The 18,228-nt window shown below is 49.9% G+C and overlaps 9 protein-coding genes across 9 annotated transcripts; 5 read left to right on the top strand and 4 right to left on the bottom strand.

Annotated features, from left to right (window-relative positions):
• Positions 1–692: 692 nt before the first annotated feature.
• ASPVEDRAFT_81853 (C2H2-type zinc finger protein) lies at positions 693–1,736 on the top strand (the record flags this gene model as incomplete). The annotated part of the gene is made up of 4 exons (XM_040817097.1): positions 693–743; positions 790–981; positions 1,034–1,113; positions 1,202–1,736. 4 exons carry the CDS (start codon positions 693–695, stop codon positions 1,734–1,736), a joined length of 858 nt encoding a protein of 285 aa, XP_040666039.1.
• Positions 1,737–1,740: 4 nt separating this feature from the next.
• On the top strand, positions 1,741–2,116 carry ASPVEDRAFT_558231 (uncharacterized protein). The gene has a single exon (XM_040815120.1). It carries the CDS (start codon positions 1,852–1,854, stop codon positions 2,053–2,055), a length of 204 nt encoding a protein of 67 aa, XP_040666038.1. The 5' UTR covers positions 1,741–1,851; the 3' UTR covers positions 2,056–2,116.
• An 847-nt stretch (positions 2,117–2,963) lies between these two features.
• ASPVEDRAFT_39710 (putative C6 transcription factor) lies at positions 2,964–5,966 on the bottom strand. Its single transcript, XM_040811986.1, has 7 exons — positions 5,750–5,966; positions 5,676–5,699; positions 5,501–5,619; positions 4,630–5,455; positions 4,144–4,578; positions 3,841–4,097; positions 2,964–3,787 (listed from the first exon to the last, which is right to left on the bottom strand). The coding sequence occupies exons 1-7, from the start codon at positions 5,825–5,827 to the stop codon at positions 3,253–3,255; spliced, it is 2,274 nt and encodes a 757-aa protein (XP_040666037.1). The 5' UTR covers positions 5,828–5,966; the 3' UTR covers positions 2,964–3,252.
• A 181-nt stretch (positions 5,967–6,147) lies between these two features.
• On the top strand, positions 6,148–10,905 carry ASPVEDRAFT_189111 (ABC transporter ATP-binding protein). The gene is made up of 11 exons (XM_040809041.1): positions 6,148–6,503; positions 6,567–6,760; positions 6,808–7,464; positions 7,517–7,796; positions 7,848–7,994; positions 8,044–8,794; positions 8,851–9,020; positions 9,090–9,619; positions 9,681–9,796; positions 9,845–10,035; positions 10,085–10,905. The coding sequence occupies exons 1-11, from the start codon at positions 6,384–6,386 to the stop codon at positions 10,781–10,783; spliced, it is 3,855 nt and encodes a 1,284-aa protein (XP_040666036.1). The 5' UTR covers positions 6,148–6,383; the 3' UTR covers positions 10,784–10,905.
• ASPVEDRAFT_70521 (uncharacterized protein) lies at positions 10,788–11,835 on the bottom strand. The gene is made up of 3 exons (XM_040816077.1): positions 11,499–11,835; positions 11,195–11,442; positions 10,788–11,110 (listed from the first exon to the last, which is right to left on the bottom strand). The coding sequence occupies exons 1-3, from the start codon at positions 11,673–11,675 to the stop codon at positions 10,978–10,980; spliced, it is 558 nt and encodes a 185-aa protein (XP_040666035.1). The 5' UTR covers positions 11,676–11,835; the 3' UTR covers positions 10,788–10,977.
• Positions 11,836–12,120: 285 nt separating this feature from the next.
• ASPVEDRAFT_149237 (uncharacterized protein) lies at positions 12,121–12,869 on the bottom strand (the record flags this gene model as incomplete). The annotated part of the gene is made up of 1 exon (XM_040808192.1): positions 12,121–12,869. The coding sequence occupies exon 1, from the start codon at positions 12,601–12,603 to the stop codon at positions 12,121–12,123; it is 483 nt and encodes a 160-aa protein (XP_040666034.1). The 5' UTR covers positions 12,604–12,869.
• A 1,666-nt stretch (positions 12,870–14,535) lies between these two features.
• On the top strand, positions 14,536–15,366 carry ASPVEDRAFT_149236 (uncharacterized protein). The gene is made up of 4 exons (XM_040808191.1): positions 14,536–14,742; positions 14,806–14,931; positions 14,996–15,121; positions 15,183–15,366. The coding sequence occupies exons 1-4, from the start codon at positions 14,553–14,555 to the stop codon at positions 15,224–15,226; spliced, it is 486 nt and encodes a 161-aa protein (XP_040666033.1). The 5' UTR covers positions 14,536–14,552; the 3' UTR covers positions 15,227–15,366.
• A 15-nt stretch (positions 15,367–15,381) lies between these two features.
• Positions 15,382–16,937, bottom strand: ASPVEDRAFT_70519 (uncharacterized protein; the record flags this gene model as incomplete). Its single annotated transcript, XM_040816076.1, has 1 exon — positions 15,382–16,937. The coding sequence occupies one exon, from the start codon at positions 16,935–16,937 to the stop codon at positions 15,417–15,419; it is 1,521 nt and encodes a 506-aa protein (XP_040666032.1). The 3' UTR covers positions 15,382–15,416.
• Positions 16,938–17,287: 350 nt separating this feature from the next.
• On the top strand, positions 17,288–17,678 carry ASPVEDRAFT_81846 (CTAG/PCC1 family protein; the record flags this gene model as incomplete). Its single annotated transcript, XM_040817096.1, has 2 exons — positions 17,288–17,331; positions 17,384–17,678. The coding sequence occupies 2 exons, from the start codon at positions 17,288–17,290 to the stop codon at positions 17,676–17,678; spliced, it is 339 nt and encodes a 112-aa protein (XP_040666031.1).
• Positions 17,679–18,228: the final 550 nt, after the last annotated feature.

Raw genomic sequence — 18,228 nt, 5'->3', positions numbered from 1 at the left:
ACTGCTTGTGATCACCGCTGCAGGCAGTTCGTCTGTTATACGAACGCCTCATGATCGCCGGCCGGCCACCAAGGAGACTGATGGCCAGGCAAGCCAGGCAAGCTTGGGCAAGCTCCCCCGCAGGCCAGACTGGGCTGCTGTATTAGACCGTTGTCCCGCTGCAAACAGCAGGTGAAGCCCGAGTGGCGCATTGGTGCTATGACCATATGAGGGCCAGGAGGGGGATCCCTGATGCCCATCGCAGCGCCACCTGCATGTGTGCGCTCGTTCAAGTTGCCTTAAATGCTCGATGGGCCCTTACTGCATTTCCACTAGTTTGCCTCGCCCTCGGTCTCCTCCCCTCGGCCACATTGTCGGCTTCTTGCCTGCATTTCCCATTTGGAGCATGGATTCATTCCTTGCGTAGAGCCTTCAAAAGTCCCCGGGGTTTGCTCTGCTCCAGATGCCATCTTTGGGGTTTGAGCGTTGCACTAAATCCTGCAACTGCCGGTTCGAGTAGGGCGCTGCAGCGCTATCTCGCGCGGCTGATCTGTCATTCCCAGTCTTGTTATCGTGATGTCCTGTAGGCTCGGGCTTAAGTATCCCTTCAATGTCCTGTTTCAATTGAGAAGTTGTCTGGATCTTGCTCTTCATTTTCAACTCCTGTCCAAGATATCTCGCGTGGTCACTTCATCCATCCAGTCAACTTCACCATGGCCGGAGCCAAGCGTGATTTCGTCTGTCTCTGGAAGCATTGCGGAAAGGTATCATCATTGGCAACTCCTTCATTATGTTATACTGACCACCCAGTCCTTCCATCGCAACTCCGACCTCCGCAGACACTACCGCATCCACACAAACGAGAGGCCATACCGCTGCGGCGTGAAAGGCTGCAACAAGGGCTTCATCCAGCGAAGTGCCTTGACCGTCCACTCGCGAACACACACCGGTGAAAAGCCGTTTATGTGCAACTTCGAAGGATGCCACAGTGCCTTTTCTGATGTAAACCCCCCTTCTCTATGTCATCAAGTCCAATACTAAAAATTCAACCCAGTCGTCAAGTCTAGCCCGCCACCGCGGTATCCACACTAACAGACGAGCATATGTATGTCCTGAACCAACATGCAAGCGAAGGTACACCTTACCTTTCTTAATACTCCTTTTCCTAGACAGAACCCACCCCCCATGGGTAGGAAAGACAGCCTGCGTTAACACAATGAAGCTTCCGCCGCAAGGCAACCCTCACAAACCACCAGCACAGCTCGCACGCACTGGACCTAGCCATCCAGACACTATCCAAGGCCTACTCCGTGTCCGAGAGCGAGCCCGAGTACGACAAGGCCGTCATCCCCACCAGCCCTCTTACCCCTCTGGCCCCACAGCACGATCCGTACCCGTTTCCTCAGGGGAACTGGTACTGGTCCTACCCCATCGCCAGCCCTACCCAGGAGGTCCGCTACAGCCTACCGGCATTTCCCACTCCAGTTCCGAATGTCCAGGAGCACTCGCCGATGCGCAATGGGACTTACTCGAGACCGCCCCAGGCCATGTCGCCGGAGTTACTGTACGGACAGGACTACTTGCAATTCATGCAGCAGCAGCAGCAATACATCCAGAAACCCCTATACAACCATGGCCAAAACTGCATGAACCCAAACCCGAACCCGAACACGAACATGAACCCGGGATGGCAGTGCTCTGATGCAAAACGACCTACTCACCCAGGCGATGGCATGGGATGCTGCATTCTCTACTAGGGGGATGTGGATGTGGATGTGGATGTCCTGGATGATATGAAATGATATGATGTTATGATGGAAGGATTCCTGTACTTATTTCTTATCTCTTGTTTATTTTCCGCGTGTACGCGTAATGAATAATGCCCTTGATTGTTATTGTTATTTTTTTCTATTATTATTCCTCAGATATTTGACAATATTTGACACATTCCTCTCGGCCGTTGTTGAAGGATCGAACTTACTACGAAAGGATGGAGGATCCCGTCTCCCCCGAAACGGTCAAGTGTTCACCAAAAGTACCTTAACCTTACCCGATGAGACAATGACAAACTTATGAGTTATGATGACAAGATAAGAATCAGCAGCAGCAGCAGCCAATAAGCATAATTGGAATTCGGCTTCGTAATGCAATAGCCGTTATTGGACTGGTCTCGCCGAGGACTACCCTACCTTACCTTTCTGGTACCTTGGGGTTTGGGTTTGATCGGGGATTATTGTGCGGACACAGACATTCTTCGTGGTTAGTGAATTGAAGTGAAGGAATGAGCACAACATTGGACTTGTCAATGTTAGTGTCAATGTCAATGTCGCTGAGGCTGAGCTGAGCTGAACTGAGCCCTAGCTGGAAGTTGAACTGGAGGGTGTCATCCTTAGTAAGCCAGCCCTACTTCACATTCTACAGGAGAATCCCAGTCCTTCATGGAGTCATGGTATAGTTCTATAATAATTTAATCCCTTAAATATGTTACCAGAAGGAGCCTCTACCAACCCAGCCTCAGCCATAATCTGAAGAACAAGGGGTGGAACACGAAATCACCAACATAATGCTAGCAAGGTAGATAAGCAGGGCAGATAATCCAAGATAGGCAAACGCACCCCCACCTTAAACAAGTAAGCTGCCCTTTGCTCTCTTTTGGACTCCGTAAAAAAAAAAATTACATTTATATACTTTGCGGCGGCTTGATCGCCGTCTCCCTGGCCAGGCCCTGGTGTGGTCGGAAGTTTGGAACTTTGCGGGCCGGATACGGTAACCTTGAACTTGACTTGACTTGACTTTGGTTGCCTCCTTGAGCTCCAAAGAGTCTGTGCGTTGCCCTGTGTAAGTTGTGTGCCTGGCTGGTTCGCAGCGGGGTCTGGAACTCTTCTTGTCTGGACTGTCGCCACGTGGGAGATGGTTTGTGGGAGCGGTTCGTGGGTTATGAACTGAGGGTCGAGGGGTTTGGTGGGTTAGGGTTTAGAATAAAAGGCGATCGAAGTTACATATATTAAATGCATTATGTTTATAGAATTAAAAACGGACTTCGTCCCAGCCGCCGGGTTCATAGTGTAGAAAGAGTGATACCGTCTCGGATATCATCGCATACCCTCGGCCTCTAGGGTAAGATGTAGAATATCAAGACCATAGGTGGACGATATCATCCCCGATGTCTTTTTCGGTCTCCCTTCTGCGAGGGCGGGCTGGTGGAAGAGGTAGAGGTCCTCTTTTCCCCTTAAATACAAACAAGTGTATATTATATTGTTCCGGAACAAGCATTTATGTATCCTCAAGCATCCTCATGATAGACTGGTTCTTATTAAACCAGTCCCAGAGCTCCGCTCCTGAAAGATCCATCTCCATGTCCACATCCCCAAATGCCGGATTCTGCAAGGCCGCAGGTGCCACCAGTCCATCCATCAGGCCAACGGCTCCATTTTCGCCGTATGATGGCATGTTGCCATCGCTATCCTGGGCAATTTGCTGGTTCAATGTGCCATCAGGACCGGTCGGGGCCGTGCCGGCAAATGCATCGACATACTGTTTTCTAGCCTTCGACCAGGACATCCCGGCTTGCGCACCATTTGCACGGGCTTTCACCTCAACGTACTTTACCGCGACGTCGTACAGCGCCTTGAAGAGACGGCTCTGTTTATCGCCTATATTATATGCACTGGTGTCTGCACTAGTATCTGATGTGGACTCGAGCATCTCGACAAGACCCCGCATGTGCTGTAAGTCCGAGCCATCGGATGTTTCGATGATGTGGCAGAACAAAACAATAAAGGGGATGAATGGAGATTGGGTGATGGTCCTGGATATTTCGTTAGATTAGTCTGATTAAATGTTCAATGACCGAGGACAGACCAGTTAATGTATGCTTCGAGGAATACGGTTCTACCGCGGCCTTCTGTTATAGCCGCAACGCATCGGTCGTGCTCTTGCAGTGTTTCTCTCGCGGTATCGCTACATTCCTGGCAGAATGCAGAGGTCGATGGTTGTTCCGGGGGGATACTCCTGTATATTAGCGTGAGAACGCAAAGACCTGTAACCCGGTCCGAACATCTCGCTATTTCGTGATAATTCTGACCCAGCAAATGCCCTTTCCTTGCTTCATAACGATCCTACATCAATCAGCGGATAATAGTGGCTAAAATAGGCGGGTCTCACATGGAAGTTTTGCACGTTTTTCATAGCACTCTTCAGTTCAACTGCAAGAGCCCGCGCACGAGATGTCCGAATGTCTGGTGGTTGCATGAGAGCTCCTGGACTGTAAATATCGTCATATACCCGGCCCTGTATACTGGCAACGTCAATCCAATAAAGAAAGATATCGCCTAAGAAATTGCTAGCATGACGCTCGATGTTAGGCCGGGCTAGAGTAATGTCATGATCTCGGAAGGTTGATGATCGACCCAGTCGTAGCGACAGCGTCTTCTCACTCATGTATATAGCCCAGAACAGCATCCCCTTTCTGGTCTTTTCTTCTGTTCCCTCTCCAGAAGGCGCGTTGTGTTGCAGGCCAAGAGCTTGTATTGTATGTGCAGCAGAATTAATGAAGGCCCACGCGGCAGATGGCTTGTTTTTCTGAAGACAATACAGTGACTAGCAACTACGGTCAGTTGGTGGCTTAAACCGAGCAATATCGTAACTTACAGCCAAACCCATCGCATAGGCGACATCAATATTTGTTGGCTGATGAAATCGAAGGTTGGCAAGGACGGTGTCTAGGTTCGCCTTGCATATCAAAGCCTGTGCATCATAATCTTGCTTTACTTCATCATCGGTGACAGCTTTGGAGCATTCGCAGAACAACCAATAAAGACCGCAATGCACGATTATCAATTCAGCCTCGGTAGCAGGACCGGGCGACGCAACTTTGATGAAATAGTCGTTGAATTGGGTGGGCTTAATATAGTCTCCCAACCATAGTGTGGCTACTTGTTGGCATTCCCTGGCTATGCGCAAACATGCGAACACCTTATCAATTGGCGGCAACGGAAGGTTGCGAGTTGACGAGCCAGGTGGGATGGCTTTGGCAAGAGGATAGAGCTTATCTATTGTATCAGACTGCTGTTTTCCTGAATTAACAGCAGTCCTGAGCCCGTCAAGGGCGACTTCCATTTCGTGCGCGACCTCGGCGTTGGTCGCATTGTTAATCGCATTTTGCAGAAACCGGCTGGCAAAGACGGCATGCGCAAAAAGGGACGATTCGCCTTCGTACTCGTCTTTGGAAGTGTCGTAGTTTACTTCACTAGTTCCCTCGCCAGTATTATAGGGCAGAGATCCTTGGTTTGGCGTAGAGCCGAGTGAAGAAGGCGACGGTGTCTGTCCGAATGAGGACTGGCAGTGTTCGGTATTTGCAGGGGCTGCAAGATCAAAAGATTTAGATGTTCTACTTCTGGTCGGCTCATGAGTCAAATGGCTCATCCTCTGGCTGAGGTCGTCAATTTTTCTCGATATTGCATCCAATTTGGAATCACTTGACGGATATTAGCATGCCTCCACCTCCTCGACTGGCACTTACTATGTATGCGAGACCATGACCCTCTGCCGCCTTTCTCTGGGTTTTAGGGTGGTTGCGTATGAGCATTGTGTCCCGGACTTGACGCAGTGAGAGCATGGGCTCTCCCGATCGCATTTCACCTAGGGAGACATCAGCAGCTGGCGCCTGTTGGCTCTGACGGACTATCTTATCTCACCTTTCGCTGGCGGCATCGATAGCACTATTTCGAAGCATTAAAATATACTCGTACACAGTCCATGTATTACTCACTGCCAACCTCTCAGAACTGGTAGGATTCTGTCCTCCATCCTCATCAGCACGCGAGGACCATGCATCTGGTTCTTCCATAATAGGCAAGCGGGTGGGGCCGGGACATGTACGTCGTTCACTGTTACGGGTGTCAATTGAGCCCCCGCCCGAAGACCAGCAATTGTAAAGGCAATGAAATCAGGCCAACAATGTGAGTGTACGCCGAAACTTCGGAGCCTCGATGAAGGTTGGAATGCGAGAGACGCAGGTTGCAGGAGATGTCGGGGCTCCAGGAGTGCGAGGTCTTGGCACGGACGCGGGCCTTCGGAGGCTCGGAGGCTCCGCCCTCCGCATGCTTCTTCTTGCTCTCACTGATATCCTGCCATCATCTTTCCTCCAGCGGACGCCGTGGCCTCCAGGGCTCCGAGTCATCAGGAATGGACATGGAACGCGTGTTCCATCGAGGCAGTGACTCGCAGATGTCAACTGTAGGTGGCCAAATAATTTCCCGCTATATATAACTACCTCCTTTCTTAACCACGTTCATTTTCTTGACACCTTCATTACCAATTTCCTTTTAACAGATTGACCAACTCGATATTGCTCAATTGTCCACTCTTTTCCGCTTGTAAATTTCCTAACACGGAGCTAACAAATGGCAGCTCCTTCGGGCACCCCAGAGGGGGAGAAAGCGGCCGATGGAGCCGACGATGCTCAGATACTGATCAAGCCTGATGGAGAAAATGTCGAGAAGAAAGGCACGAATGGTTTCCTGGTAAGTCTGATTGATAGGTGGATGTTCGTCTGGTAGTGACTGACTTGGCAAATCTGTTTGCAGAGAGTTTTCACTTTTGGCGACACCAAGCTCTATGTCCTCGAATGCATTGCTGTCGTAGCTGCTATTGCATCTGGAGTTGCCCTTGCCATGGTCAACGTGGTCATCGGACGATTCATGACACTGCTTAGCAACTTTAGCTTCTCCGACGCAAGTTCAATTCCTGACAATTTCATGTCTGCCGTGCGAACATCAGCGTAAGAATGTTAGCTCCTCTTTTGCGCCTACAAACTAATGCAATTAGTCTCTACTTCGTTTACATCGGTATCGTCCGACTAGTGGCTACCTACATTTATTCCTCCCTCTTCACATATGTGGCGTACCACTTGACCCGTAACGTCCGACAAAGCTATCTACGAGCTGCCTTTAGCCAGGAAATTACCTTCTACGACATGGGCACCTCTGGCTCCATTTCCCAGCAGGCCACAACTAATGGCAAGCTCATCCAATCTGGCATAGCAGAGAAGCTCGGCATCGTCTTCCAAGCCATTTCGACATTCTTAGCGGCATTCGTGATCGCGTTTGTCAAGCAATGGAAGCTGACTTTGATCCTTATATTTATGGTACCAACCCTGCTTATAGTGCTCGGTGGAGCCGGTGCCGTAGATGCCACGATTGAGACCAAAATCTTGCAAATATACGCACAAGCTGGTAGCTACGCGGAGAACATCCTTGGAGGAGTTCGTACGATTGAGGCCTTCAGCCTTAGATCGAGGGTAATCGCCAAGTACAACTCTTATCTTCAGGATGCGCACACCCAGGGAGTGAGAAAGAACAAGATTTATGGCCTCGTGTTTGGAGGGGAGTATTTCATCACCTACGCTGGAACGGCTCTAGCCTTCTGGCAGGGTATCGCCATGCTTGACCGTGGCGAGGTATCCGATCTGGGAACCGTCTTTACGTTAGTATCTATGCTTCATTTCATTATAGACCACGACTAACTAGGATGACAGTGTTCTTTTCTCAGTCATTATTGCTGCGAGTACAATCATGCAAATAATGCCGCATATGGTCACCTTCAGCCGCGCGGCAACCGCAGCTTCAGAGCTGTTCACCCTCATCGACAGGCAATCCGAGATCAACCCATTCGACGAGTCGGGAGACAGGCCTGACAACATTGCCGGCGTCATCGATCTGCATGGTATCAACTTCAGCTATCCTACGCGCCCAGATGTCACCGTCTTAGAGGACTTTACCCTGAGTATCCCGGCAGGCAAGGTCACGGCTTTGGTGGTAAGTTCTCCCGCTGTATTTATAGAAGGGGTCTCTGATTAGATCTCAAAGGGACCGTCTGGCTCGGGAAAAAGTACCATAATCGGTCTTCTCGAACGGTGGTATAACCCCTGCGAAGGCAGTATCTCCTTAGATGGCAAGGACATCAGCCAGCTCAACCTCAAGTGGCTGCGGACCAACGTCCGTCTAGTTCAACAGGCAAGACACGCAAAGCACACTAGCTGCGACCTTTGACTAACCAGCCTAGGAGCCGGTACTCTTCAACGGAAGCGTGTTCGACAACATCGTCAACGGCCTCGTGGGCACCAAATGGGAAGCAGCATCAAAAGAGGATCAAATGCAGCGCGTCGAAGAAGCCGCAAAGCTCGCCTTCGCCCATGACTTCATCCAGGACCTGCCGAAAGGATATCACACGCGGATCGGTGAGAGAGGTGGTTTGCTTTCTGGGGGTCAGAAGCAGCGGATCGCCATAGCCCGTAGCGTCATATCGGAGCCAAAAATTCTACTTCTTGACGAGGCGACCAGTGCACTTGATCCCCACGCTGAAGGCATTGTCCAGAAAGCTCTAGACAGCGCCTCGCAGAACCGGACAACAATTGTTATCGCACACAAACTCGCGACCATTCGGAACGCGGATAATATTGTAGTCATGTCCCAGGGAAAGATCATGGAACAGGGCCGCCATGAAGACCTGGTATCTACGAATGGGGTCTACGCCACTCTCGTCAAAGCCCAGGACCTGGCACCGGCTAACATCCAAAACCACGGCTCGGAGAGTACGTCCGAAGGTTCAGAAAATGGAGAGGATGTCGATCGTGTCCAGTCTCTTGCCAAAATCGGAACGGCCCAGGCACAAAAAATGGCAGCATTAAAGGACCGAGAAAACCACGACTTGTACGATAAATCGGGCATAATTCGCAATATTTGGAAGCTTATACGCACAACACCCGAGCTTTGGCTTTGCTTCGCAGGCACACTGGCCACATGCGTTGCTGGAGGTAAGAAGATTCAAGAGTGGTACTTCGTTACACTTGCTAACCAGATGCGAATCCAGCCGCCGTCAACCCTGGACAAGCCCTCTTGCTAGGGGAAATAATGACAGTTTTTACTTCTCCAGACTTCGTCTCTCGCGGCAACTTCATCTCACTGATGTTCTTCGTCATGTCACTTGGCATTCTCGTCGTATACTTCTCCATGGGCTGGTTGACCAATACTATTGCACAGGTGAGACCGCCCAACTTGGGAGGCAGTCTTCATTAAGATGTCATACTGATGCATAGCGTACCGTGTCAGGCTCTCAGCAAGAAAATGCGACGCGAAATCCTAGAATCCTTCCTCCGACAGGATCTCCAATTCTTCGACCGCCCCGAAAACACCGTAGGCGCACTCATCAGCCGGCTCGACTCCTACCCACAAGCTATTCTCGAGCTCATGGGATTCAACGTCGGCATAATCATCATGTCGGTAATCAACATCGTCGCATCAAGTGTCCTCGCAATTGCCATCTCCTGGAAACTAGGGCTAGTCGGCGTCTTTGCCGGGCTTCCGCCCATGATGCTTGGCGGGTATGCTCGCGTTAGGCTCGAGGCCAAGATGGACGATGACATGGGCGAGAGGCTGTCGGCGAGCGCTTCAGTAGCTTCGGAAAGTGTCATGGCAATCCGTACCGTTTGCTCGCTGGCTATCGAGAGTGCAGTGCTGAGGAAGTATGTTGATGAACTGGATCACGCGATCTCGAAGGCTCGCGGGCCTATGTTTCACATGATGACATGGTTTTCACTCACGCAGTCTGTTGAGTATTTTGTACTGGCTTTGGGGTTCTGGTGAGACTGACTTCCACTTTCTCCTTCAGGAGCTATTTGACTGACCAGGTTGTGCGAACAGGTGGGGATCGAAGTTGATTAACGATGGAGAAATCACCTTCTACCAATTCATCGTATCGTTTATGGGTGTTTACTTTTCCGGACAAGCCACTGCTTTGGCTTTCAGTTTCGCCAGCAGTAAGTTCAATCTTTCAGACGTGATTAATTTAGTTACTGACTCTTCAGGCTTCACCAAGGCGAACCAAGCCGCCAACTACTATTTCTGGCTGGATGGACTTGAAGGCAACATCCGTGAGACCGACGACAACCGCGAAAAGGAACCCGAGCACGGTTGCGGCTCCTATGACTTCCAAGACGTGCAGTTCTCATACCCTTTGGCGCCAGATAACCGCGTTCTGAAAGGCGTATCTCTATCTGTAAGTACCCGTGAATCCAGGTTGTCAGCTCCGGTATTAATTTCCCTAGATCCAACGAGGAGAATTCGTAGCCTTTGTCGGCGCCTCAGGATGCGGCAAGAGCACCATGATCTCGCTCCTAGAACGCTTCTACGACCCTACAAGCGGGGCCATCACCATCAACTCATCTACCCCATTATCATCCCTGAATCCCCATCTCTATCGCCAGCAGGTAGCCCTAGTCCAACAAGAACCAACCCTTTTCCCAGGCACAATCCGCGAGAACATCTCCCAGGGCGTTCCAGACTCCAACCTCAACGCAGCAGGACTCGCATCAGACGAGGTACTAGAAGAGGCCTGCCGCGCAGCAAACGCATGGGACTTCATCTCGTCCCTACCACAAGGCCTCGAAACGCCATGCGGGAGCGGGACTTCAGGGAGCCAGTTGTCAGGTGGACAGCGGCAACGCATTGCCATTGCGCGCGCACTGGTGCGTAAACCTAGCGTTATCCTACTTGATGAGGCGACGAGCGCGTTGGATACCGAGTCTGAGAAGCTGGTGCAGGCGGCGTTGATGGAGGCGGCGGCGGCCAAGGACAGGATTACAATTGCGGTTGCGCATCGGCTTTCGACGGTGCGGGATGCGAATTGTATTTTTGTTTTCTATGCGGGGAGGATTGTTGAGGTTGGTAGCCATGCAGAGCTGGTTGCGAGGGGTGGGATGTATGCGAGGATGTGTGAGGCGCAACGGTTGGATGGGGCAGCGTGATTCTAATTCTTCCCTGGGAGGGTTGAATTATACCTGTAATATAGTCCGTAGACGGCGTGGAGATATTTTTTCTTTGTAATACTTATATATAGAGTAATAGACCATTGAAGTCTTTTAAGATTAGGGTTACGCTCCACCACAGGTAAACACAGCTCTAACCAGTACAGTGAATGAATACCTTGTCATATTATCCCTTAACTGTCCCTAACCACTACTGACCGGATGGACACTGTTCCAATTTCTACAGCCCTCTTTTCCCTCTTCGCCATCCTCGCTTCACGACAACAACCAACACACCCCAGAATAAGAGCAAGGAGCGATTCCGCTCTGTTTTTATCAGTAACTCTCCAAGTACCATCAACGAAGAAAATACCAAAAAGAAAAAAGAAAAAGAAAAAAGGGAATACTCACACAACCACAGCCACCAATATAACCGTCACATCCTGCATCCCCTTCCAAGGCCTCTCATAACCCACCGGCGCATTACCAAGGGCATAGTCGCTAAGAGCAACCTCCAATACCGCATAGAGACCAACAGCAAAGATACCGAAATCCGCGAAGCCGACTGCGCACGTTGCAGCGCGTTTGATTTTCTTAGCCGGATTGGGACTGGCCAGGGCGATTATTTCCCAGGTGTTGATGGGGAGGGCCAGTGCGCTCTGTGATTTAATTTGGTCATTACTTGTTACTTGCGTTGGTTTTATGTTTGACGAACCATTGAAATTGCGCCGCCAAAGGTCTTGCCGTGGTTATTTCTGGCGGTTTTGTATTTTATTGCAAGTTTGCCGAGGATGCAGAGTGCTGCTATGGCTGTTCCTATGATGCATATACGGAGTAGGAGCTGGATTAGGGCAAAAGAATGCGGTATGCGTGGCCGTAATGTAGACGACATTTTGCTCGTATTTCTTGTATGGTTGGATTTGCTGAGACTTGAAATTATGGGGTTTGAGGCTCATTTATCTATATTAATTACTGCGAGACGAACCGGTGGTGGATGGTCAGTCAATCTATTTGTGTTGTGCCATGTCTCACTTTATATAAGACTGTGTCTGTAAGGAGCAGCTTCAATTGGTTCTTGCACTGAGCGAGTTGGCGAACTCTGAATTAATATATATTTACCTTTAGGCAGAACCGCATTGACTCCAGGGCTGGTTAGTATAAACGCCACAACGCTACATTGCCTATTTGCCTTTCGCGAGTTGGTCTTTAGGTTTTTATTCTAAGTTCAAAGCGCATATCCCTTAAATAACCTGAATATGATCAAGTTGGAGGCTAGGTGGCTTACTGTTCAAGACAGCCCTAGCCACATCTGCAGTACATTGTATGCATTCAGCAAATCAAAATAAATAATCCGCCCTCCCCCCCTTCCTCCCAACCGTAAACACCATCGCATCCTCCCTAACCCCAATAACCCTCCCAGGCCCAAACATCAACTTCTCCCCTTCGACCCCATCCTTCCTCACCCCCCAAACCCCCCAAGCCTGCTCCCCCAGCACCGGCACCGGCACCGTCCCATTCCTCTGACAACACATCAGCAACTGCTCCCGCGTAATCATCCCCGACCCGGCCTCCCACTTCCCATTGGGCCCGATATTGGGTGAAATAATGACTACCCGAGGTAGAGGGATTCCGCAGCCGAGAACGGGGCCGTAGCCGATTTCCAGAGGGAGATTTTCGCTGCCAGGACCGTTGTCGAGGAGGCCTAGGGTTTGGTGTTGGGGTTGTGGGGTTGGGAGGTCGGTGTTGTGGAAGATCCAGTTTGGGAGGGGTTTGGGGTGCCGGGTGTTGGGGGTTATTGTGATTGTAGGTGGGGATTGCATTGTTTTAGTTATTACCTATAATTATGAAGATATTTAGGGCTTTGGAGGAGAGGGTGACGGGTGGATGGGTTGCTGTGGGGGATAGGAGAGGGAGTCTTATAGAATGACTCTATTTGCAACAGATAATTTCCTCTTTGAGTATATAATACTCTTTTATACTGATTTCATTCAGAATATAGGATTGGCTAGCATTGACTGGGGCTTAAAGATGTTTCTTTGACGGTGACAATCTGATCCAACCTAGTTCTTTCAACGATGGGTTTGACACCGCAGGCTTCTTTATTCAAGAAGGCATAGAGCGTTTATGCATAACATAAAGGAGTTGACTGTTTGATCTGCCCGTCTCGAAAGGGAAGTCTAGGTGATGTTTGAGAACTGCCCCGAGGGGTGGTCCCCGGCCCTAACTCGCTTGTCTCAAGTGCGTTGCAAGTTTTGCATCAATTATAAGCACCGAAACTGCGTCATAAGGCATAGTCAATTTTTATTTGTAACAGGTACTATATCTAGCATACTGGATTGATGGTGGTGTTAAGCTAGCGCCTATTCAAGCGAGACCCGAACTCGCATTCAGCATGGAGGTTTCTAAATCCAAGGTCATTATTTTGGGTCTTGATCTGTTGAATGCCCTCAAACACGGTAAATTAACATGAATAGATTGCCTGTTCTGGTAACTCGCTGGCGTGGTGAGGGAAGAATGGGACAAGACAGGGTACATGTCTACGTGTGCCTGCATAGTCTGGATAATAAAGCCAACAGCTTTCGACTGTAGCTCTTGCAAAGCATATCTTGCATAAAAATCGACACTTTATGCAACTTCAGGCGTGGTTGGCAAGCAGCTCTAACCTTGGTAAATCAGCGTGGCGAATGTTTCCGTATTCGTATGGGATTGCGAAGAATGCTTATCGAGACTATTATTTGATCTGCAGACACGGAATGGCATAAACATCACAATACTAACAAGTAATCAGTGGTTCGTGGGTGCTGCCGGGAAATTGGAATGGCAGCCTTGCATATTGGCAAGGATAGGTCGATATGGCGTGAGCTCAATCCCCTGTTCATGCAGAGGAAGGCTGATCCAGGGAAGTTCAATCAGGCCGATCCAGCGCATTCAAGCTGCCAAGACAGACAATTTCTCGGCATCGTAGAATCCCTGCCCAGAAAGGCATTGAGTTTTCACCATCAGGCCGGGAGAGCTTGAGCTGGGAAGCAAACCCCGATCGTCGAGAAGTCGAGGGCCAAACAGCGTGCGGATGAGGACATTCTGGCCGGCGATGTCTACATCTGTCGTGCTTTTAGGCTCGTTCCGCGTCTGCTTTTATTGGCGGGGGACGCAGATCGTCAGGGTGTGTCCACTCCCGCGAACTCTGTATCTTGTTATGACCTGGATTGACTGACGGACTAATGCAATGGCGTCTGGTGTGAACCTGTTGAGGTTCGTGCTTGAATCCCGAGTGGATCTGGGCTGAACTATTGTATCTCTGCCACCTCGCTTCCCTGATACACTCGCAATAGCTGCATGGTTAGCCTCATCAGCAGAAGTGGTACTTGCAGGCGATGCTTGCTGTTAGCTGAGTGACAAGAGTTGAATTGCTTGAATTGCTTGAATTACTGGGATATTTGGATGACAATATACTGTCCAAGTATAACGAAATAGAATCAAGATGCCCGAAAATAACAGACAGATGAGTAGAGTAAGATTGATCAGAAGTCGTTGTCGATCGCTATTTTCCCTGATGGCATTTGCTCAAGACACCATTTTATGCATCTTTGAGGTCATGCTCGATGAGCAGCAAGCGAACCCCCCTGATCTGCACAATACATGCCAGGCACAAGATGGTGCAATCGTGATGAATGTGCATTTAAGGCAGCTGTCGGCCCTCTTGCTCCCAGACCTGCCAGCCCTTTCCTCAACCCAGTCACTAATTACACCTCTCCCTACTTTAATCACCATGAAGGTCACTAGAATCCTCGCCTCCCTCGCCGTCGCCAGCACCACCGCTGCTGCCGCCGTCCCGGCCAACTTGGATGTCACCCAGATCCAGTCCACCGTCAGCCATCTGGACACCGTCCTCACCAACCTCGACGGTGCCGCGAAGAGTGGCACCATCAGCAAGGCTGACCTCGCTGACAGCTCAGACCGTATGATTCCACCTTGACCATTGACTCAATGGAAGCCATGAAGCTAACCATCTAACTCTGCAGAGCTCTCCGGCATCCACGACCTGCTGAACAACCTCGTCGGCACCATCGTCGGCGGCGTCGACTCTAGCGAGCTCCTCCAGGGTGCTCTTGATCTCGTGGGTGGGGTTGTGACTGTTGTCATCAACGGTATGATTGACCGTCCTTTAATCTCCTTTTTTTATCTTGAGTCTAACAAAACTTGCTCCGTTAGCTCTCAGCTACACCGACCAGGTCCCCGACTTCGGTTTCCTGTCTGAGAGCCTCGTCACCCGCATCCAGAACGGCGAGGTTGATAAGGAGGGTCTTGAGGGTATCTTGACTGTTGTTGGTGGTAAAGGTATGTTGCTATTATTGCCTGGATTGAATCAGATCTTTTGCTAATACACTTCTTCACGTAGATGGTCTTGCCGCTCTCAACAAGGTCCTCGAGCAGGGTAAATAGATGGTGCAGCCATGAGGCTTGACTGGATATGAAGATGGATGGGAGGTGGTGCCTTGTTTGTAATAAGGAGAGCTTAATATATAATACCCTTTAGTAAATATACTAGCGGAGTGGTAATATAATACATAATCTTATCAGGCTAGGTGTTGTTATTATTAAAGTCTTCTTTGATCATGGATCCCTTAAATATTTAATTATTTACTGCGGACATCGCTTTCTTCTCCAGGTAGTCATAGTAGGGCTTCATCTTGTGCTCGTACTCCTCCGCCGACAGAGATAATATTCCCCTATGCTCTTCCTTCGTGAGCTTCCTTGGACTATCCGTGAGTTTCTCCTCCACTGCAAGCATTGCAAGCCGTCTTGCAGCTTCTCGAATGCCAGCACTCCGCCCAATTTCAATAACGCTATCGGTAGATTCAGGCTCAAGGTATTGCAAAGGGTCAGACCAGAGAGTGTAGAACAGCAAGCTAGGTTCTTGAATGATGGCAGGCTTATCAAGAACCACTGTAAAGAAGTGAGGACGTAGCGGTCGGGTATAAAGCTCCCGGCCAATTAGAGGTTGTACCCGTGTTATCGAGCCATCATATTCATGCAAAGCACCGACGTCGAATCCGTCGGGTGCAGCGGATATGAGGGAAGATAAAGAAGGTCCAGGGATTCGGAACTCAAAATAAACTGTTTTGGAGGCAGCGAGGCAGGAGATGATGCCGGCGGTGAATGTGCGCGCAGTGGTCTCTAGAAGGGCGGTCTTTCCCCCCTCGATGTGGGCGAGGAACTTGACGTAGATCACGTATTGAAGGTCGCTTTCCCCATCAGGGTTGTTCGTGACTGTGACAGTATTGTCTTCAGTTCTAGTTATAAGACGAAGTGAGTCCGACTGGACGTCGTCTCCCGTTTGCTGCTCCAAAACCTCCTGGATATACTGTGCAGTTGGGGTCTCATCGGACGGTGCAGGCGGAGGCGGTTCATGGAGTCCATAATCAATTTCCCCATAAGCGTATGTTGAATAGATTCCTCTCAAGCGCTCTTTCATATCGGAGTGTATTACACTCTGGTCTGTTGTAATATCCACATTGATATCGCGAATTTCAGGATTGACTGCAATCCCCCACTCGGCAAAAGTTTCAAGCTCGCTCGCTGGTTTGTCAAGGCGTCTAACCAGGTCCAACTCCTTTACTGCGGATGGAAGATTCCGGTCGAAGCTAATCTGCCAGGGCCCCGTGCCGTGGTCATTGTTTGGGAATAGACCCCAGAGATAGCTCTTGGACGTGAGGAGGAAACAGAATCCGGACATGAATCCGTCTTGAAAGCCAGCCCGCATGGTTGGAATCAAAGGGGGGAGAGACTCGTCATATTCACCAGCGCGCTGTTCGGCATGAAGACGCTTCCGATGGGCAACTTCACGACGCTGATGCTCCACGCAAGCCAGTCCATCTGGTGGGTTGTATGAATAAATCTCCAGAAACGGAAGCCAAGCGAGGTCAAAGCAGAAATATTTATACAGCTGGTTGAGCTCCTCGGGCTGGATCGGAGTCGTGCTGTATACTTGAAGCCGGTAAGCCTCGCCCTCCTCTGGACTATAGAACTGTCTTGCGTAGCTGACTACCTTTCCCAGGATGACGGTGTTGCCTTCATGGTCGACGTATTCTCGTTTAATCCACCGTCTAGGCTCGGCGTTTGGATCTCGTGCAATTTGAGCTGTTCGTACCATTCCAAGACACTTAAAGGGAGGTGGGGTGTCAAGTATTATTTATATCAGTGCTTGTGGCATCGCTCAGCAAAACCAGTAAGGGAATCAATCGAGGAACAGACTCATACGGTAATCACCCTTCAGTGCTCCAATTATATCTCAAACACAACTTTATAAATAGTAAGGTCGAGAAGTCAGATACACAACCTAGAGGAAACACTGCTATCACTGCTGACTCATCACCACCCCGCCGAGCTTCATCTCAAGATTCCAACTTCCAAGCAAACAATTTCTGCGCGCAAGAACAGACGCCCCGGATCTCTAATTTCTAGATCAACCGCCGTACCAGTCTCCTACTTTCTACACCGAATATGGCCGCCGCACAATCCTCAACCACTGAGTTCCCCTGCACCCTGTAAGTCAATAAGTCAAAAACACCCCTCCCTCCAAAGCTAACAGTCAAACAGCACAATCTCCCTCCCTCTCCCTAGCAACCGACTCGCCTCCTCCGCTCTACGCACTCTCGAAGTCGATGCCGAACTCTCCCCACACGTCAGACGGACTTTCGCGTTGAAGAGTCCCAACTCCGAAGACCAGGGCAAGGATGGTGATGAGGCGAAGACTGTGCTTGAAACCACCTACAAGGCTACTACGAACCGTATGCTGAGAGTCGCCGTCAACGGGTTCATGGAGAGTCTCGGTGTGGTTCTTGGGGTTATGGAGGAGTTGGATGTGGATGTTCTAAAGGAAAGCAATGAATAAGCGACCCGTCTGCCTTGTGATGAAGAACAAATTGGAAGGGAAGACACAGAGCTTGGATACGTCAATTGCATGAGCCATTTGGGCCTGAACTTAGTACCAGGTATAACGAATTCGGCTTTGCGCTGGTATTCTGGCTGGGAACCATTCCATCCCACATTCGACTATGAACCGCGGCAGACAAACGGCACCGAGGCGCGAATATGTTGGATGCAATGGGTGATACGTGCGCGGCTCCTAGAGTGAGACACCACATGGAAGCTGAATACTGGATTCAGGTTCAACATCAGGCCCTGCGGCCAAGTGTGTCGACCTCTAACGTGGAGGTCCTTGTCGCTCATAAAGCTGAAGGGCTTGCGACAATACTGGTCCAGTGACGCGCCGGTTGGCATTTAGCAGTGCCCAGGATTAGAGTTAGATCCTACCTGAGGTACCTGGTTTACGTCGGCATTCACGCGACTGCTTAAAAATTCAATAGAAGAAATTAGTATACTGATTACTTTCATCCATCCTCCTCCTATGCCAAGCAGGCCATATAGTTTCAAATAGCGGA

Source organism: Aspergillus versicolor (assembly GCF_001890125.1).
Source record: "Aspergillus versicolor CBS 583.65 unplaced genomic scaffold ASPVEscaffold_3, whole genome shotgun sequence".
NCBI lineage: Eukaryota > Fungi > Ascomycota > Eurotiomycetes > Eurotiales > Aspergillaceae > Aspergillus > Aspergillus versicolor.
Note: the sequence above shows the minus strand (reverse complement) of the source record. Positions and strands in the feature narration are given on the sequence as shown.